The sequence below is a fragment of the Diospyros lotus genome, chromosome 8, assembly GCF_014633365.1.
Source record: "Diospyros lotus cultivar Yz01 chromosome 8, ASM1463336v1, whole genome shotgun sequence".
NCBI classification, from domain to species: Eukaryota; Viridiplantae; Streptophyta; class Magnoliopsida; order Ericales; family Ebenaceae; genus Diospyros; species Diospyros lotus.
In genome coordinates this window covers 35985533-36004571 of record NC_068345.1, presented here as the reverse complement: position 1 = coordinate 36004571, position 19039 = coordinate 35985533, and the positions used below count along the sequence as shown (strand labels likewise).

The 19039-nt window shown below is 34.7% G+C and overlaps 1 protein-coding gene across 3 annotated transcripts; it reads left to right on the top strand.

Annotated features, from left to right (window-relative positions):
• Nucleotides 1–605: 605 nt before the first annotated feature.
• Nucleotides 606–18858, top strand: LOC127807845 (tRNA-specific adenosine deaminase TAD3). Of its 3 annotated transcripts, none has more exons than XM_052345997.1 (10): nt 606–862; nt 5692–5786; nt 6497–6552; nt 6700–6773; nt 9069–9190; nt 9931–10013; nt 12962–13061; nt 15315–15767; nt 16586–16698; nt 18159–18858. In XM_052345997.1, exons 2-10 carry the CDS (start codon nt 5718–5720, stop codon nt 18373–18375), a joined length of 1287 nt encoding a protein of 428 aa, XP_052201957.1. In that variant the 5' UTR covers nt 606–862; nt 5692–5717; the 3' UTR covers nt 18376–18858. The 3 variants fall into 3 exon arrangements, with proteins under 3 accessions (XP_052201957.1, XP_052201959.1, XP_052201956.1); XM_052345999.1 differs by having other exon boundaries at nt 607–862; nt 6501–6552; nt 9069–9168; nt 9939–10013; XM_052345996.1 differs by having other exon boundaries at nt 608–862; nt 6501–6552.
• Nucleotides 18859–19039: the final 181 nt, after the last annotated feature.

Here is a 19039-nt window from a genome sequence, read left to right as displayed (position 1 = left end):
TTTATTATGTAGCATTAGAATTTCCATTATTTGGGCAATTTTTACTTGTGAGTTTCTATTATTTGATCCATTTGAATTTGGTGTCGGATGATGCATTCAATATTCTTATTATGTTTATGTAATACTATCTATATATTTACGTGTATATTTGTTTCTCTCTCTTTTATTTTTTGAAGTCATACCATGTTAGTTTTTTTTTTTTTTTTTTTCTTTATGTCATGTCTAGACATCAAATGGAGTTTTGTCATCTTTATAGGCTTGCCAGATGCCACCATCTGGTATTAAAATGCCGCTTGTTTGTAATTTCTATAAAAAATTGTCCACATAGATGGTTATGTCCCTTTGCAAGAGATCACTCATACAAGAATGAATGCCAAGCGCCAAGAACTCTATCTATGTGTTTCAATCACTGTGACAACAATGAAAGTTATTGAGTTGTGCTACCATTTACTGCCCCTACTTTTATGTGCTATGATTTTGTGAAACATAAAATATTGGAATACTTTTAATCTTAAAATAAAATTAAAAAAATATTAAAAAATATTTTTTTATTTAGGCTAGGCTTCTATTTTTCACTATTAATTAATTGGGTATTTCGGTTGGTGCAAATGGGCTAGGGCTATGAATTGAAGGTCCATCATTCTATTCCAAACAATGATCCTAACAGGGGTCAATTAGAAAACATTAATCTTGGTGGGAAAATTTGCCAAGAGAGCAAAATTAACACAACCCTAAATTTGTGCCCTAATTTCTCATACGAAGGCAGATTATCCACACATTTCGGCGGGTAATTTATCTTTTCGCTGCTTGGCGACCGACGACCTCCGCGGCGATTCGATTGAGAGCTTCGGCAGCGGGAAAGGTGAGCTGCCTTGTCTTCATCTCATTGGCTTATAATTTATGCATTTTCATATAGACCGTGTAACTTTAAAGCTGATTAATTTCTGTTGCAATTTGTGCATTTGATTTTGGAGTGGGTGAAAAGTGGTATGATGTTTTTGTTACGGTCCTCTTTGAATTTCGCTTTTGTTTGTTCCTATTATTGAAATTCGCAGTTGTTATTTATGTCGTTCTATTTCGGATTGGTATTAAATTCCTTGCTATTCTGGTTGGAGGACTTTGCGTGATTAGATTGGAATTGGTGAAAACTTTTTCAGACTCTTATTATATCTTGGCTCACTGACTAGGCCTAGAGAATGAAAGCTTGAAAGTCGATTTTCTCGAGTCTTTTTAATTTTGATAAGTTGCATACTGTTATTCTAAGTCGAGCCCAATCATCAAAACAGTATTTATATTTTCTGGAGATTTAGACTTTTTATATTGAGGTGTATATTAGTGAAGTGGAATTGGTGAAAATTATACCTCCTTTCGCCAGTGAAGTGCAATTATTTTCAGTTTCAGTTTCACAAAAAACACTTTTCTCTCTTTGGACATCTTTGTCCACTCAAAATAAATTCTCTATATTGGAATCCCAATCAATGAAGTCTTCTGCATGCATCTTACCATGAAAATTTGGAACTACACTCTTGATTCTGGATTCCGAAATATGCTCTTGCTAGCTTCAAGTCTACCACTTTCAAGTTGGTAATGAACTATGGTATTCTGTGATATGTGAACATCCACATATTTATAATCTTCCTCATTACCTCCATACATCTGTCCACATCATATCTATGCAAGAGATGTGAAGGACAATGGAATAAGTTATGCTAGAGATGCAAGTTAAAGTCACATTAAAATTTAAAAGTCAAATCCCTGTAATCTTAGGCATCCATCACATTAAAAGTCACATGCTAGTCACATAACTATTTATTGCAGTTAATAAGAATATACAAATATTAACTAAATCCTAATAACTTGAATACTAACCATTAATAATTACAACAAGATATCGAGTTTTTATCTCACTATGTAGGGTCGGCTAAATACCAACCATAACTAGACAAAAAAAAAAAAAAAAAAAAAACTAAAAAATCAAAGATATGTTCCTGCATCAATTTGTTATCCTTTTGCCCTAGTGATGGATGAACTTGCAAAATGCATTAAAGAAAAGGTGCCTTAGTGTATGCTATTTGTAGATGACATAATCTTGGTGGATAAGATAAAAGAAGGTGTGAACAATAAGCTTGAGATATGGATGAACACTTTAGAATCCAAATGGAAAGTTGAGCAAATTGACAATCGAATGTATGGAACGTAAGCTTGATAAAATAGAAGTACAAATGATGTTTTGGTGACACTTGAAGATCAAGTCATTCTAAGAAAAAACATAGTTTTGATATATTGAATCAACTGTTCAAAATGATGGGAAGATTATTGGGGATGCTTCTCATCGAGTTAAGACAGGATAATTAAAATGGAGGAGTGTGTCCAGTTTTTATTCTATAGTAAAATCACATTAAAGCTAAAAGAAAATTTTATTAGCTTTGTTATATGGCATACAACATTGAGCAGTAAATCACCAATTTGTGCAAAATATAATCATAACAGAGATCAGGGTGTTACGATGGATATGTGATCGTACCAAAAAAGATAGAATTTGAAATAAGGTTATATTGTCATAAAGTTGGAGTGATGCGTTTGTAAGAAATTGGTGAGATGATTAAGATAGTTTAGTCATGTGAGAAGAAGATTGATACATACTCTTGCGAGAAGAATGGATGGGACGAGAATGAGGGTAAATGAATAACCTAGAAAAACTTGGTGGAAAAGTTTTAGTGAGTTCGAATCCATATAGATGATATGACCATAGCTGGAAATGATTAGTGAGTTAGAATCCACATAGGTCCGGTGCCATCTAGTAGGATTTAGGCCTGATATGTTGGTTCTTTTTCTTTTCCATTTTTTCCACCCTAGAATCAAATGGAGTTTTTCTTTTTCTTTTTTTTATTTGCTTCACCTTCTTTCCTTTGAGAAGATATGGCCATAGACAGAAATGATTGGCGAGTTAAAATTCATATAGCCAACGCCACTTGGTGGGATTAAGGCTTGCTATCTTGTTGCTTCACCTTCTTTCCTTTCTATTTCTACACACATACAATTCATAAAATCTTTTACCTTGTTGACCAGATAACTTGCCCAAAGCTTCTTACCTCCTTAAGTTCATTAGTTTTCATTTGTGTTTTTAACAAGTGAAATAAGGGGACCCACTTTTTGTTTATTTATTTAGAGGCCATTTTTACTATTGTATTATGGCTTTGTTGAAATCTAACATCATAGTCTAATATTTTGCTTGGTTTGTATGTACCTATAGGAGAGAGATAAGAATCACATGGAATTGTTCTCTCTCTCTCTCTCTCTCTCTCTCGTTTATATACATATTCTTATGTTTTTCATGGCCTGCTTATTGTTATGTATATATTTATATTTTTCCTGGTGTAATAAATATCATATTTTTGTTATATTGTAACAGAGCTCAGAGTGATGGCAAGGTAATTTTTTGTTCCTTTGGTCTTGTGTTGCAATTTTGATTTTTGTTTGAGGCTGTTTCAGTACTGTACGTGGTCAATAAATTCCTTTAAAATTAACTTAAGTACAAACTAACTAACGTTTTCTTTAACTTGAAGGGCAAATGTCAGGTGACATAAGATGCAAGACTCCATTCTCAGTCATGATTCAACACAATAAATACTATGATTTTAGTAGCTCTAGCCCATTCATCCCAGCATCTTTCCATTCCTAGGTTCTTGTAGATTTAAATCTCCTTTACTTATTAAATAGGTCATTCAAGTTCTTTCACAATTTGCATTTTATTGTTCTTATTTAGTTTTGGATACTATTGTTCCACTGTTATTTCTGTACATTATCACTGATATGCAGTTATAACATGGATAAAACAGTAGCCTTCCAACTTATTCCATGTTGCTCTCCCAACTTTCCCATGTTGCTCTTCACGATCCTTTTCTTTGATGGTCAAGAAAATTGGAGGCTCCAGAAGCTTCCTTCGGAGTGCTTTGAGATAACTTCAAGCACTGAATGTTGGGTTATGACCTTTGATAATCCTTGAAACTGCTACCTTCAAGCAGGCTATCCTTTAGAAAATATTGTCACAACCTAGTTTTCTTGTGATAGGGGAAAGTTTTCAAGGAGTGTAGTTTCAATAACCATGGGCTCTCCTTTTGTTTTTTTTGCTAGGTTGTCATTGGATCTCTTTGAATATGTGGTTTATATTGGAGGTATTATTACCTTATTTTTGTGGCTTGCATAGGGAATCCACTTTGGGATTTTCATTAGCACATTCAGTTTGAAGTTGGGGAGGCACCGGATGAGCTTGTAATCATCTTTGATTTGGGGATCCTTCCCAGCTTTTGTGTAAAAGATTTGAGTTAAGAGGGGTCGTAGTGGTTGAATATCTATGTTACATTGGCTTGGGAATTAGTTGGATGAATGAGTGTCTATATGTCTAGCCTTCCTAAATCCTCTCTCTCTCTCTCTCTATATATATATATATATATATATATAACGAGATAGGTATTTACTGTTTAGAAATTGGATATGTCTGTGATGTTCCGAATAGTTATATAAAATGGGTATCTTATGGTTTTCTATTATAAACTGATTTTTTTTTTTTTTAGAAGTATCATTCGAATTAAATGAATTTTAAAGAGAGAATGAGTTTTCTATCTCTTGTCCATGTAAAGAATCTGAAAGTCTTCATAACATCAAATGCAAGTTACCTTTTTTTGTGTATCACTAAAAATTAGGGGATCCAAATGTCAAATTTGGATATGGGTTTTGGGTACATATCTCATACCATTATCTTAACAGATCTTGTGGACAAGGACACATAAGGGGAGTAGAAGTCTCCTACCACAAGAGGTTCTTATTGTTCATCTAACACTAATAGAGATCTTGCCTAGTCACAATTTGAATGAGTGGGATGTTGGGATTTGTCCCCTTTACTCTGGGCTTGATGATTGCATCTTGTGGGCTGAGATGTCCTTAGGTTGTAGGATGCGAAGTCTTTTTGTGAGGCTTTAGCTGATCATGGTTCATAGGGTTTTCCTTGAAGAGGAATTCCCTAAAAGCCCCTTTTATGGTATATTCTTTTTGATGGCGGTGCATGCCAAGATTCTGATGATGGATAGTCTTATTAAGGAGAAGTTAGACACCTGCCAATTGGTGATGCATGTGCAAAATTAAATGAGGAATTAGTGGATCATTACCTTTTTCCTTGTATTATGGATAGAATTCAGATAATTAATTCTTGGTCAATTTGGATTGGTGTTCTCTTGTATGTTATTGATCTTACATCTGTTTGGAAAGGTGCTTGTGTGGGAGGTTGAGGAAACACTATGGTTTATTGTGTCTTAAGCCTTTGATGTGGACTATTATGGGAGAATTTACTGAATGTTTCCTAGTAGGGAAATTGCAATTTATGCTTAATAGTAGGCTCTTGTTTTCATCTAGTTGGTTTTCTGGGGTCTACAGGTGCCAAACTATCATTGAATCAATTTTTGAATTTTCTGTAGGATTTTCAGTGATTTATTTTGACATGTTAGGTCATTGTTTTTGTTAATTCCTCTTTGCTTGTAAGTGAATGGTATTCACTTGCTCCCTCTTTCAATATATTTGAATTTTGTATTAAAACAAGAGCTTGATCAATCCTTAGTCTACTTGCTTTTCATCACTGTTACTATTTTGTTGTTGTTAAAAGAACTTGACCTTCTCATATGGAATTAAATTACCCAGGTTTTTGCAAGTGATGATGTTGATGAATGAGAGCGAGTGGGAAATTGTTCATATCCCTGAGAAGCCACATATTCCAACTCACCAACAACCCACAGGTAACTTTTTTAGGACCTCCATATTTTTCATCAGTTTTTAATAGAGATGTCAAACGGGTTGAGAGTCTAGTGGGCCTACCTGGCTCGACTCGCCATTTATATAGGGCTGGGTCGAGCCCAACATTTTTGGGCCCATGGCCTAGCCTGTTGGGCTCAGTCAAATTTTAATTTTATAAAAAATAAAATTATAAATAATTGAATTTTAAATTTGAATTTTGATATTTAATTTAATAACTCTAATGCTTTAAAAATTACATAGACAATTCACAATAACAATCAATAAATCCCAAATAATTCTTATTTCATACACAATTTTGCACTTTTTCACAAGAAAATTTATATCTCATACATAAAAAGGCATAATCACTTAAGAAAGTTCTAAAGATATTAATTAAATAAATAATTTTTAAATTATTTAAAAATTATTTTTAAAATGGGATGGCCTGTTAGGCTTTTGTTGGGCTTGGCCCGTTAAGGCTCATGAGTTCAGGCCAAAGTCGACTTGGGTTCTCGATGGGCCGACCCAATCTAGGTGAGCTCTAGGGTTGAGCTATGCCCTGTTTTTTGTTGACTTTTTTGTTGACGGGTCAGGCATAGTCTCAACTTGATCACTTTAGGGCCAATGGCAGGCCTAGGCTGACCGTTTGGCATCATTAATTTTCTACTCTCTCACTCCCAAACTAATAGCTTTTATTTCTTCTTTCTTGCATATAGTGGATGTTTATGCTGCTATAGTTGACCCAAAGCATGCTAACACCCTTGTAAGGTATGTTCTTCATTCTAATAAACATTATTTTTTTTTTCAGGCTGAATTTTTGTAGCTAGCTTTTCAACTTACTTCACAGAACTTCATTTGATCTTGTCAATTTGCTTGTATCCTCATTTCTTTTTTGTTAATGATTATGGACCCTAGAAAGTTAAATCAAATAGCACCACTAGAAAATCTCCGCCATGTGAAACGTGTGCGCAAGCATTTTCTTGAGGGAGGTATGCTCTCTTTCTCTCTCTCTCTCTCTCTCTCTCTCTCTCAGTGTAAACTCTTTTTTTTTTTGGCTAGTAGATAGTTTATCTTATATCAATATTTTTCTAGTAAAAATATAGTGTTAGCTTGATACAAACTCTATGTGATGGATTGCCTCTATAACTAGCAACAAATTGAATTATTTTATTATTTTGATAAGTAAAATCTGTGTTTGATGAAATCTTACAGAAAAAGAAAGATATAAAAATTTTATTGATGAAATTTGGGAAGAACATATATGTTAGGATCCTAGGGTTTGCCTAGGGTTTCAGCAGAGAATTAGGGCAGATTTTGGGAAGAATTAGGACAGAATTAGAGAAAGAGAGGGAAAAACAGAAGGAGGCGGAAGAAACAGGGAGTTCAAGAGAGAGAATAGAGGGAGAATCAGAGAGAATTGGGAGGGGGAAAGAGAGGAAGAGAAGCTGAGGGAGAGAAAGAGACAGATCTGAGAGGGAGAGAGAGTTTCGAGAGAGGAAATCAGAAGATTCAATTGATATTTCTGAATGATCCCTCTACAACAGCTCTAGTAGCTTTATATAGCTACTTCTCCAGTTCTCCTATGCTAGGATTCTATTATAAAGACAAAACAGAAAGTATAAGAAGTAAAATAACTACTGCTAACAACTTAACATAATTAACTACTCCTCCTGAAGAATAATCTGCTACACTCAACTCTACTATAAGCTACTATACACCCCAGGGTCCTGACAATATAAAAATAGTTAAAGCTGTCACATGAACTTAAGTTGGAGAAGAGTAGGTCCATTTTGACAAGGGTGAAGTTTGGGAGAAGTCCAGTTGTTGGTCCACACATTTGTCACCAAACCCGAGACTTGTAGCTGGTGTTGGTTACCCTGCGATCATTTATTTATTATCTGATGTGAGATCCACGACACACTCTCTAATCCAAATTTGTTCTGCCCTTAGGTTCGGTTGGACCACCCTGCGTACTCAGTCTGGAATTGGATCAATAGTTTGGTTGCTCTGATACCAATTTATCATGGGTTTCACACTTGCCTCCCAACCTAAAAGTTTAAGGTTTTAGATCATGTTATGTACCCCCTTTTATGGTTCAAGATCTCTTATTCCTTCTCCTATGTGACTATGTGAGATCTGTGATACACTGTGCATATCACATTTATTAGTTAAGGGTCTAATCCAATGGTTGAAGGAAATTCTACTTCCAAGTATGGAGAAACTAATCACAGACTAATTGGCGTGCTGCTTCTAAGTACCAAACAATGCAATGAACCTGTTATCGTTGAATAAGTTCTATCATTGTCATTCACCCATGTACAGGCACATCAGAACATCCAAACAAAATATTAGTAAGTGATGACATGGCATATTGAATACAACATTGTAGTTTGTCTTAAAGGGTGTGCAGGTCAAACTTTGTTAAAGCTAATGCTTCAAGTTCCCTTCTTTTGAATGCAGATTTCTTACTTGTCGATAATCTTCGTGCTTTATTCATAGAGACTGGAAAGTGGCTTCATCAGATTGTGTGCATTAGCAGACTGATTTATTTAAAATCATTTTGAGGTCATGGAATTGATCTTTAGATGGTTAATTTAACTACAATTAAGAGAATTTATAAGCCTCAGAGTAGTAGGTTTTTCACAAATTTCCTAACATTTGTAGTCGGGCTTCATAAAATTTCCTAACATAAAAAATAGGTCATGCTTTAAGTACCCAAGAGACCTCAATGGCAGGTTTATATCACCGGAAGCAAGCTGTTTGGTTTTCTCACAAGCCAGAATTGAGATATGATTTCTTATTTATTCTAAAGAGTAATGTTTTTTTTGTCCGAAGTTGAAGGGCCCAGTGGGTGGAAAACCACATGATCCCGCTGGGTGAAATGCTATTTCGGCCCAACTTTTTGGGCAAAATACCAGTGTTATATTCTAAGTTGTTCAAGTGAATAATTATATGACTTCTAAACCATACTTTTCTATTTGTGTTACAAGTTGCAGTCTTCCATTGTAATTTATTTTCACATTTAATTTTGGGTATGATAAATGGTAAAACAAAGTTTTGGAATGACTAATATTTTATTCTAGAGAAATTTGAAGGAATTCTCTCTTCACTAATTTGATGGAGCAGTTCACATTTTTTTCATGCATATATATATATATTTGAAGATATATTTGTTTGTTGCTTTATTTCTGCCAGGCCCTCTATTTTCTTTTTGTTTATGTATTTGCATTTTTTCATGCAATTTAAATTTGAAATTTTGGTTGTAACTGAGGCTTGCTTGACAGGGAAATCTCAGTTATCAGTGATTTTATGTCTAGCATGTGGAAATGGATCCCTTCTGGATGGCATTCCTAATGGTGTATTGGAGCTTATCAATTTATACCAGTTGAGTGCTTTTATTACAAAAGTGAGTCAATCTGTTTGTCTTTAAAACTTTCAATGTCTTGATTGTTATTGGGAATGATGTCTAGGCACACAATCACTTAAAAGCTGTGACGATAGTGGAATTGTAATGCTGTGGAAATTATTACTAAATTAGGACATATAGTGTGTGTGAAGAGGTGAGTCCCCAGTTCTCATTTGTTGATGCTCCTGGTTTATCTTGCATCAGCTAGTCATTCATATTTTATTTATTTTTCAAACTTCTCCAATGTAATTTCCGATCAGGATGAGAATTTTTTTTATTTGATCTCATGGAATTGATGGCTTGGGTTCTTGTAGTTGAAGTGCAAATGTTTGTAAGTTGGTCCTAGATGATATTTTACAGAAGTATCCCTTAATGTTTACCACTTACTTATAAAGGAAATCACAATGCCTTTAATGTTTACCACTTACTTACCTGTAATGTATTTAGTTATTAAGAAAAAAGAAACAATAATAATTTAATAAAGAAAACTATGAAGTTGGATGCTGATTTAGAATTGAAAGAAATCCCTGAATTTTGATTTTTTCCCCCTCTTTTAAACTAAAGACTGGTGCCTGCATCCAGATACCTTGAATCGCAAATTACACTGGCCTCTTATTCTGGCATATTAAACAAGCACCAAATTCCTTAATTTCTTTTTTTCTTGGTATTTCAGAGTTTACACTTCTAGGTGTTGATTCATCAAAAGAACATGTTCTACTCATTGCATCCAATTTATTTAGGTTTGCAGATACGCTGCATTATCAAAAGAAGAGTGGGAAGAACAGTGCAAGCTATGGCCAACTTCATTTCACCCACCAACCTAGTAAGTGCTGGTTTCTATATTGACAATTTTTTATAGTTTCAAAATCTGTCTGTTTCCAATCATTGCTAATAAAAGTGCACAACTACTTTGTGAGTGGTCTTCATAATTATTTTATATAGTTTCAAAATCTGTCTGTTTCAAAAGAATGCATGTTTTTTTGCTCTGGAGTATTCTCTTTTTTATCTCATTTAAGAATTATGCTACCCTCTGTGAGGGATATATATATATATATATATATCTTTTTGGCTTTGGATTGGGTTCTCACCTTTGGCGTAGAGACTTTTTGGCTTCTTAATCCTTTTTTGTAATGCTGCTTTCCAGAGGGGAGGAATTTTAGAGCCTTTGAAGGTGTGGAGCATTCCTTCCATTGCTTTAAGGGCTTTATCCTTGTATTGCTGTTTTTGTGGAATCTTGGCTTTGTATTTTTTTTTTCTTCTTTTGATCATATTCTTGATGAGATACCTTCTCATTTTTGTGGCCTTGACAATATCAAAGCTGATTAATCTGAAAACACCAGAAACAGGCATCAATTTAAAAAAAAAATTATGGCTGCCAGTGTAACCCAAAAAACATTCCTTTCCTTCAAGCTCATTGATCTCTGTTCACCATTTCCTCTATTCCATTATATAGGGCCCATTCCATGAACTTTTTAACTGTTGGAACCATCCTCCTAGTATATGAACTATCTGCTTGAGGACTGTTATTCTGTCACCTTTTTCTAAGTTTTCTGATGCAGGACAGCAAGGAAAATTTGCAGAAAGTAGGGAAGAAGAAGAAGAAGATGAATAAGAAGAAGAAATAAAGCTGAGAGAGAAGGAGAGAAGAGAAAGAATAGCCAAGAGAGGAAATCAATATCAATGTATTCAATAATCAAGAACTGAATAAAAATTACATCATGAGCCTTATTTATAGGCCAAATGTACCCCTAACTATAGTATGCTTAGGAATCTAAATCCTAATATGATTCCAATGCAAATCCTATAATATCTATAATTATCAAACAAATATGGAAACAAATTAAAATAACAAGATAACAAAATAAATTCTAATCTGAATCTAATTTCTAAAACCAAAATAAAATCAAAATAGGAAACATATCCCTATCATTTTGCCTACCTGCAAGTACTCACAGAAGGTGGGAAAAGAATTGCATAAGGTTGGATTGGATGGTATCATGACACTAGTTAATTGTTGTTGAAAACTTTCAGTGTTTATATCCTACTTTTCTCAAGTGGTATCAATCCTTCAGGACTTAAAAGAACAAGCTGAAGAATGTTAGTCTTGACCTCCCACAGATTAGAAGGCTATGAGAAAAATGTACATAGCTTCTGTAAGAATACATGGTTGCTTAGATTGGAAGGCAGATGTTTTGGAGCACGATATATTTGTCATCTTAAGTTCCAAATAACTTTCTCTGAAAAAGGGTTTTTGAAGCGAGGTCGGCTCTGGAGCAGTGCGAGGAAATGGAGAGAAAATCAATGAAGAGGAAAATAGAGGAGCAAGTGATCGCTGGTGTTGTGAGGACTCCTTCTACACCTATAAATACAGATCAAAAACAGATCAAAAGCACCCATTTGAAACATTGAGCAAGAGAGAGTTGAGAAAAAACAGTGAGAAGGAGATTTTAGTGGAAGAGTGAGTTAGAGAAATCAGCGAAGGAGGTTTTCGGGGAAGCAGAGGAAGGAGCTCTTGGTTGTCTGAGACAAATCAAAGAAGAAATGAAGAAATAGGGGAGAAGACTAACAAGGGAGTGTACAACCTCACAAACCATTTGTTGGAGCTCATCAACGACAGAACTGAGGTAAACTCTTTCTCCCTCTTCGCTGGTCTCCTCTTTTAAAATATTGGTGGCACCTTTAAAAGCCATCTCAGAGCTCATCAACCATTCTTTGGCTCTGTTCTGGTATTATATGAGGGGGAAAAAAGAACTTATAGGAAGAGATTTCCAAAATGTTGCTGCAGGTGGCATGAGTGAGTGAGAATTGGGTATGAGATGGAAGAAGTGGGTTTGGAGAATAGAAGTTTGAAGGAAGTTTCTCCTATTGGGTGTTTCCCTGATGATGCTTACCATTTTAGTTGTTTGGTGCTGAACGGAAATGACACTTGCAGTCTTTGATGACAACCATCTACAGATACATAACAAACAGGAGCTGAATTCAAAATTTCCCTTTTCTTTTGAGATTATGAGAAGAAAAGATAAATAGCCACTTAACTATTTTAGGACAGAGCTGTAAGATTTCTGTAGATCTTGTTTTTCTTTAATACAGGTTATCTGTATTGAATTTCTGTAGGATATCAAATTTTTTGCCTTTTGTTACGTGCTTAGAGAGTTCCTAGGAAATGATGACTGGGGCATGTTAAGAACTTTCCATCCATGGCAAAACTCCAGAAGATAATCTATTGTGCACTAATGGCTAAGATCTCAATCCCTCCAGCAATTTTATTTCTGGATTGAAAGAGGATGTGTGATTGGATCTTTCTAGTGGAAATGGATTATGTTTCTTTCGCTATATGCTTGGGAAAATTAGGAGCAGATGGTGATTGGGGAATATTAAAAGGTTCTGTAAATATCAAAACTCAAGAAAAGAAAGAAAATATACTGTATATTTATGGCTGACATCTTAATCGCTAAAGCAATTCCACTTTGTATCTGAAAGAATAAAAGATGATGTACATGTTAGTGATGGTTCTTGGTGACTTAAGTAAAGTAGATTCATCGAAGTAGTTAGTGGTTGTTTGTTATCCATGTTTCTTTTTGCATGTAATGGCATTAACTGCAGACAGCAGATATTATGTGTAATTTTGTAAATATCTTCTCATAGGAAAATGTAGTTGATTCTAATGCATGTTTCTGGCTTTGTTATGGAAAATGTTTTAAGATGGAAATTATATCAATTTTTTTGAATTTTGTTATTATTATTTGTTATAATGCTTTCATTCAATTGCAGCAACATTGATGGCATTACTGGATTTAGTGTTGAGGATTCCCATTCGATTGTCAACTTCATGAATCTTGCTGTTCATATGGCAAAATCTGGTGATGGTCAGGTAACTGTGTTAACTATCGTGCAAAAACTTGTGTCTAGTGAAAGATGGAAGTTGGGTATCTGGGTTGATTTGGTTTGGACAAAACTTAACCTTAGGTGCCTTTGGTTTCACCTAATCTAATATAGTTGGCACTAATGTGTATGGGTTGCTGGGAAACTAAGGGACCATTTGGCACACATTTTGTTTTCAATTTTTTGTTTTGTTTTGTTTTTTTAATTTGGAACAAAACAAAAAATGATGTTTATGTTGCCTCTTTCTATTTTCAAAGAAGTCGTTAGGAAATTGTGGGAAAAAGTTGTGTTCATTCTTTTTTTTTTTTCATTCCTTTCTTATTTTGATAGAAAAAATGATTGGAGAACTAAAATTTTTATAGCCAACCCCACCGAGTGAGATTAAGGCTTGGTATGTTGTCATCATCTCTATTTTTTGCTAAGTTGTTTTTCTTTTCATTCTCTGCTTCTTCCTTTCTCTCCCCATCCTTCTCTTTTGTCTTCCTCTTCCTTCATCTCCTAAAACTTCTTACTTGTCTCCCAGTCTTGGTTAAAATCATTCCTTGATCTCTTCCGACAAATCTTGTGTCAGCCAACTCCTCTCTTCCTTCTTTTTCAGTAAATGCTGTGAACCCTCTTCATTGAACCTGAGTTTGTGTCCCCATCCTTCTCTTTCATCTTCCTTCTTCCTTTTATTGACCTTCTTACTAATCTCCCAATCTCGGTTAAAGGTATTCCTTGACCTCTTCTCCAATGGTTCTTCTGTCAGTCAACTCCTCTCTTTCTTCTTTTTCGATAAACTCTGCCCATTTTATTGAACCTAAGCAGAATAAAAAGGAGATGAGAGAAAGAGAGAGAGAAAAGAATAAGAAAAAGAACAGTTGGCAGGTCTGGATTTTCCAATTGATCCCACCTTTGGGTTTTGATTGACAAACCTAGGTCAAAAAAGTAAATTTTTTAGGTCCAAGGATATATATATCTATATTTTCAATATAAAATAAATTGTTACATTATATTTAGTCACTAGATAAAATAAACAAAATTTACATTGAACATGTTACTTTTATTTTCAAAATTTTGAAGAAAGAATGAGTTAGTACTAGAACACAACATATTCGGTTTTCTTTTCTCAACAAAAGCAAAAACACAAAAAATTGAAAACCAAATTCCAAAATTTAAAATTGAAAACGGGAAATTGACAGCTCTATCAAATGATTATAAATAAAATATTGCTCGCACTGCTGTTTGGTGCTATTCTGGATGGCTTGACTCGAAGTATTTTATGGATTGACATATAGGCCTTGTGTGACTAGAAAACAAATCACCTCCAAACTGGAAATAAATTTTCTGTATTCAAAAAATTCTGTTGGAGAAACAAGCTCTGATCGTTAGGAATTCTGGTAACCTGGAGACCTGGCTTTGTTACCATTTGTTGGGAAAGCAAAACATGAAAACTAAATCTTGTCATGCCCACATATGATAAAAAATCAGACATACAAGTTTCACGTGGTATGAAAAATTGCCTACATCCACAGGTGAAGGAGAAACAAAGAATACCTTTTTTCTTTTACATGCTTCAGATGTTATCTTCTTTTCTTAACTTGAGTTAGTTATGCGTGTCCATGGATTGGTTCTAGAATTCCAACCCCACAATCAAGTCATGGCGAATTTGAAAAAAAAAAAAAAAAAAGACTGCTGTGTCCCATCTTGTTGTAAAATCCATTCATGCTCATAAAATGTTAAATATGAAGATCGAGATATCTGATGTCTGTTTGCTAGATGAGCTAAATGTAAACTTGGCGCATGAAAACGTACCAAATTCTAGACAGATGGATTAAGACATTTAGTTTGTTGTGAGTTTTTAATGTGTTAAATGGGTAAAAAATGTAGTTACTGATGAGGTAAGATGTTTGAGATGCCTTGCTTTATGTAGTTCAATATCTAACAAGGAAGAGACAAATTTTCTTGTCAGATAGTACAGCATACAAACAATCAAATTTACAAAGTATTTGATTATATATCTTTATATTGGGTTGCATTTTTGTTGAACTGAACTGGAATGATAATTGTTTTGTTGCGTGCCTGACAATAGCCAAAAACAATTTGCTGCATGTGAGTATTTTGAAAATGAGCCCTACTTGGTTCTTGTGCAATGATTGTAAATGCTAAGCAGGTGTTACTGTCATCACTTTCATATTTGATCATCGTCTCATGGTTTCCTGAGCTCAAAAGCTGTTATGGTTGTCTTTGTTCCCTCCAACAGCTTGTTAATGCTGCCATCATTGTGGACCCTTCAACTAAGGAGTTAATTGCACGAGCATGTGATCAAACGCATATTCCGCAACCTATGATAGGGCAAACAGGTGCAGAAACCTGCTTCCTTAAAGAGCAAGAAGCTTATACTTCTGACCCTCTTGCTGGTAGAGAGGAAAACCATGAAATTCTGCTTCCAAATTCTTCATTGGATGAACCCAGGCAATTGTATACTGGTGTTGCTTGTTTATCTCCTCGGCGGTGGGCTGAGAAACAACTGCACACTTGTATAAGGCACCCTTTAGGACATGCTGCTATTGTAGCTATTGAACATTCTGCTGCCAGGGATAGGCGTCTTTTCCCTGCTATTGGACATGCTGGAGGTGACTCTGCTCAAATAGATCATACCGTGTCTTCTTTAACAGCCTCTCCAGCAAAAAGACAAAGGACCAATCTTAAAGATGTAAGTGTCCTACTGTCATGTGCTGTGCATTATAAAATGCTTGTTTGGAGAAAAAATATCAGTCTCAGATGTCCCTTTTGTTTGATGGGGAAAAAAAGTATTAAGAGGATTAAAAAATGGATTTCTGAATTGGTTTTTCAGAATTTCTAACTTCAGCAGCAGATTATTCATGTTTGTTTGAGGATGTGGTTTTCTGTGTTTGTCCATGTGTTTATTTTGTTTGTTCTCATAGGACTTCCTAAACAGCATTGCACCTGTGGTGCAAACCCTCTGGCTTCCCATAACCTCCCTTCACAAAATGTATTATTTTCTATTTGTAGCTTTTATATTTAAACATGCTCATTATATTATTGTTTCTCACTGAAGTTTTAATTTAATGCTTAATCTCGAAAACCACATTCAAATGGACTGCCTGCCATTTCCAATATACATAACATTTGTTCGGATTGGTGGCATAGAATTTATAATGTCAATTGACGTCTAAAAGTCACATTGACGATATAAATCCATGTGAAAGAACAATATGGCAAAATTTTACATTAGATGCCCTTTTTAATGTGACACTAGCGCAGGAATGATGAGATAAAGTTCTAACACCATTTTCATGTGGAAAAGTTTTATGAGGTGGAAAAGTTTTATGAGATGGAAATGAATGAAGATTTTGATATGGTCATGTTTCATCATATAGTTGATATTGTGAAACCAACTTGTACAACATTAAAACATGATTGCCAATATACAAAAGATTAAAAAAAGAATTCTCTTTTGGATGACTAGTAAATTTTTCACATATGACAATGAGAATTATGCTTTTTCAGGTTGAGGATGGTGAAAAAGTGCATTCTCATACCAATGGTTTTCACTCTGAGTTGGTCAGACCCTATTTATGTACAGGCTATGATATCTTCCTTGTTTGGGAGCCTTGCACAATGTAAGTCCATGAGCTCTTATTATTGCCATGTATCTGTAAGTTATCTGTTGTTTGCTAAGGAGATGTAACTGCTTAATTTTGTAACGACTATATAAATATTTTTATTCTGAACAACATAACTTGTCCTTCACATTCTAATATTATCAAGACTTTTAACAAGTAGTTACCTCAACAAGCAATTACATAGCTATACTTGGTACTTTTTTTAGTGCATTTTACTTGTAACGACAGATGTTGCCACCCTTCAGATGAAGCATTGAATTTGGAGAGGGCCTCCTTGATTGGATGCCAAGTGGTGGATACCAGTTCTTAAAATTTGAGATCCAAATAAAATGAAAATCAATATTAACACATGCAAGATATACTTGTGTTATTGTTTGGTGCAAGTTCCCTACTAACACCAACGAGAGACATCCACTAAGACTGTATGATCAAAAACAACAAAATAGATGTAAATAAATGGAATTTAAGAGGAAATTCTACACCGTCAGGCACCATAAGAACAAGCTTGTGGTCCACTCAAGTCAGGGAGTCCTCTTGATTAGGGATGTAACTGGCGTCCTAATTAACCCCATTTACGTGCTTATTTTGATAATTTTTCAAATGAGCCTTGTACCTTTTTCTCATTTTATACTTGTTTTCTCTTTAAATGGGGTTAATTGGGACCCATTTTTATCCTTATTCTTGATAGTCAAGATTGGTTAGTAGCTTGTGATTTGTTTGGCGTGCAAATATAATTTCTCATTTGAAACTAGTGTATGAAAATGATATATTGACATGAATTTATTTTTCTTGGTAGTTTGTTTCTTCTTTTGAAGTTCTCTTTAGGCACCTTCTGTGTGGTTATTTCTTACTATGCTTGATTGATCTGTACTCTTTATTTGTGCCAGACTGTATTGACATAATCAATTTTTTTGGATGGAAGAGAGCCATCAATCAAAACTTCGCTCTTTCCTTTTTTACTTACAAAAAGAAAAGACCAAGTTTTGATGGATAGTTTCCCCATCTTTTGTTTGCAGGCCTTTTATATGTGTATATTTTCTCTGACCTTTCTTCCATGCTTTATGAACTGATACCTTCTTCTATATGTGTATATTCCATCGTTTTATGTATGCCTTACTAGGACAAAAAGATGTCCTGGTAAAAAATAAATAATAGAAAGTAGCTTTTAACTGAAAGACAAAAACAGTGCATGCTACCTTAAATTGCAGAATGCTTATGGAATTTATTTCCACAACACATTTTGGAAGGATTTCTGTCATTAAATCTGGAAGCACTTTTAGTGACATAAGATTTAATGCAGTCAATTAGAGTACGTTAGATTGGATGGTGAAATAATGAGCCGCCAGAGCCAAAGATACGAGTTTATCTATCAGAAAGTTTCTTCTCCCCAAAATTTTTCTTAATGCTGGATAATATCCAATTCTTTATCTGCGGTTTTCTTCTGCTGTTGGCAACAGGTGTTCTATGGCACTCGTCCATCAGAGAATTAGGCGCATATTTTATGCCTTTCCAAACCCAAACGAGGGTGCGCTTGGAAGTGTTCACAGACTGCAAGGGGAAAAAAGCTTAAATCACCACTATGCTGTTTTTAGGGTCGTATTGCCTGCAAAAATCCTCGAGGCTGGCGGATCCATAGTTTCAAATTCTTGTGAGGATGACAATAAGACAACTTGATTTCACCAAAAGATTATGGTTATTTGCATTGTCATCTACATTTATGACCTTTGCGCAGCCCTCAGCTTGAGCTTGTGACTGCGGTGGTCCATTTGAGTACAGGGAATTGTTTTGTGGCGCTCTGCTATCATTGCTTAATTCCTCGTCACTCTCTTTTTCTGAAGGATGCTTGTTCCAAACTTCTTCTGTATCCTCATTCTCCTCATTTTGATATTGTTGTAACGTATCAGAATAATTGATTTTTGGTCGATTAGCAATTAGTTTACATTTATTTGTAATTGTAGAGTAGTTTTACAACTTCCCATACAGATCACATGGTAGTGCCACCGACCTTAGTGTTGCTCCCTTACAAGTTTCTTTACTAAAACGACGTCGTTTTGGTTGGGACAATGTCGTTTTGGCTGGAACCCAAAACAACGTTGTTTTGGTAGTTGGGAATGCGAGTTTATTTGCAGTCCAAATTGAAATTAGCTTTCCTGTAAAGTGTACATTCGTTTGCTGCTTGCTTTTAGTTGTGACAACACCATTGTCAAGCCACTCAAATCAATTACAGTAAACACAATAGATATGTTCAAATCCGATAATGTTAATTAAAACTAATAATAAGTTTGGTTAATTTTGTCATTCATTTCTCATATTTAGATTTGAAAGGAAAAAGGAGACA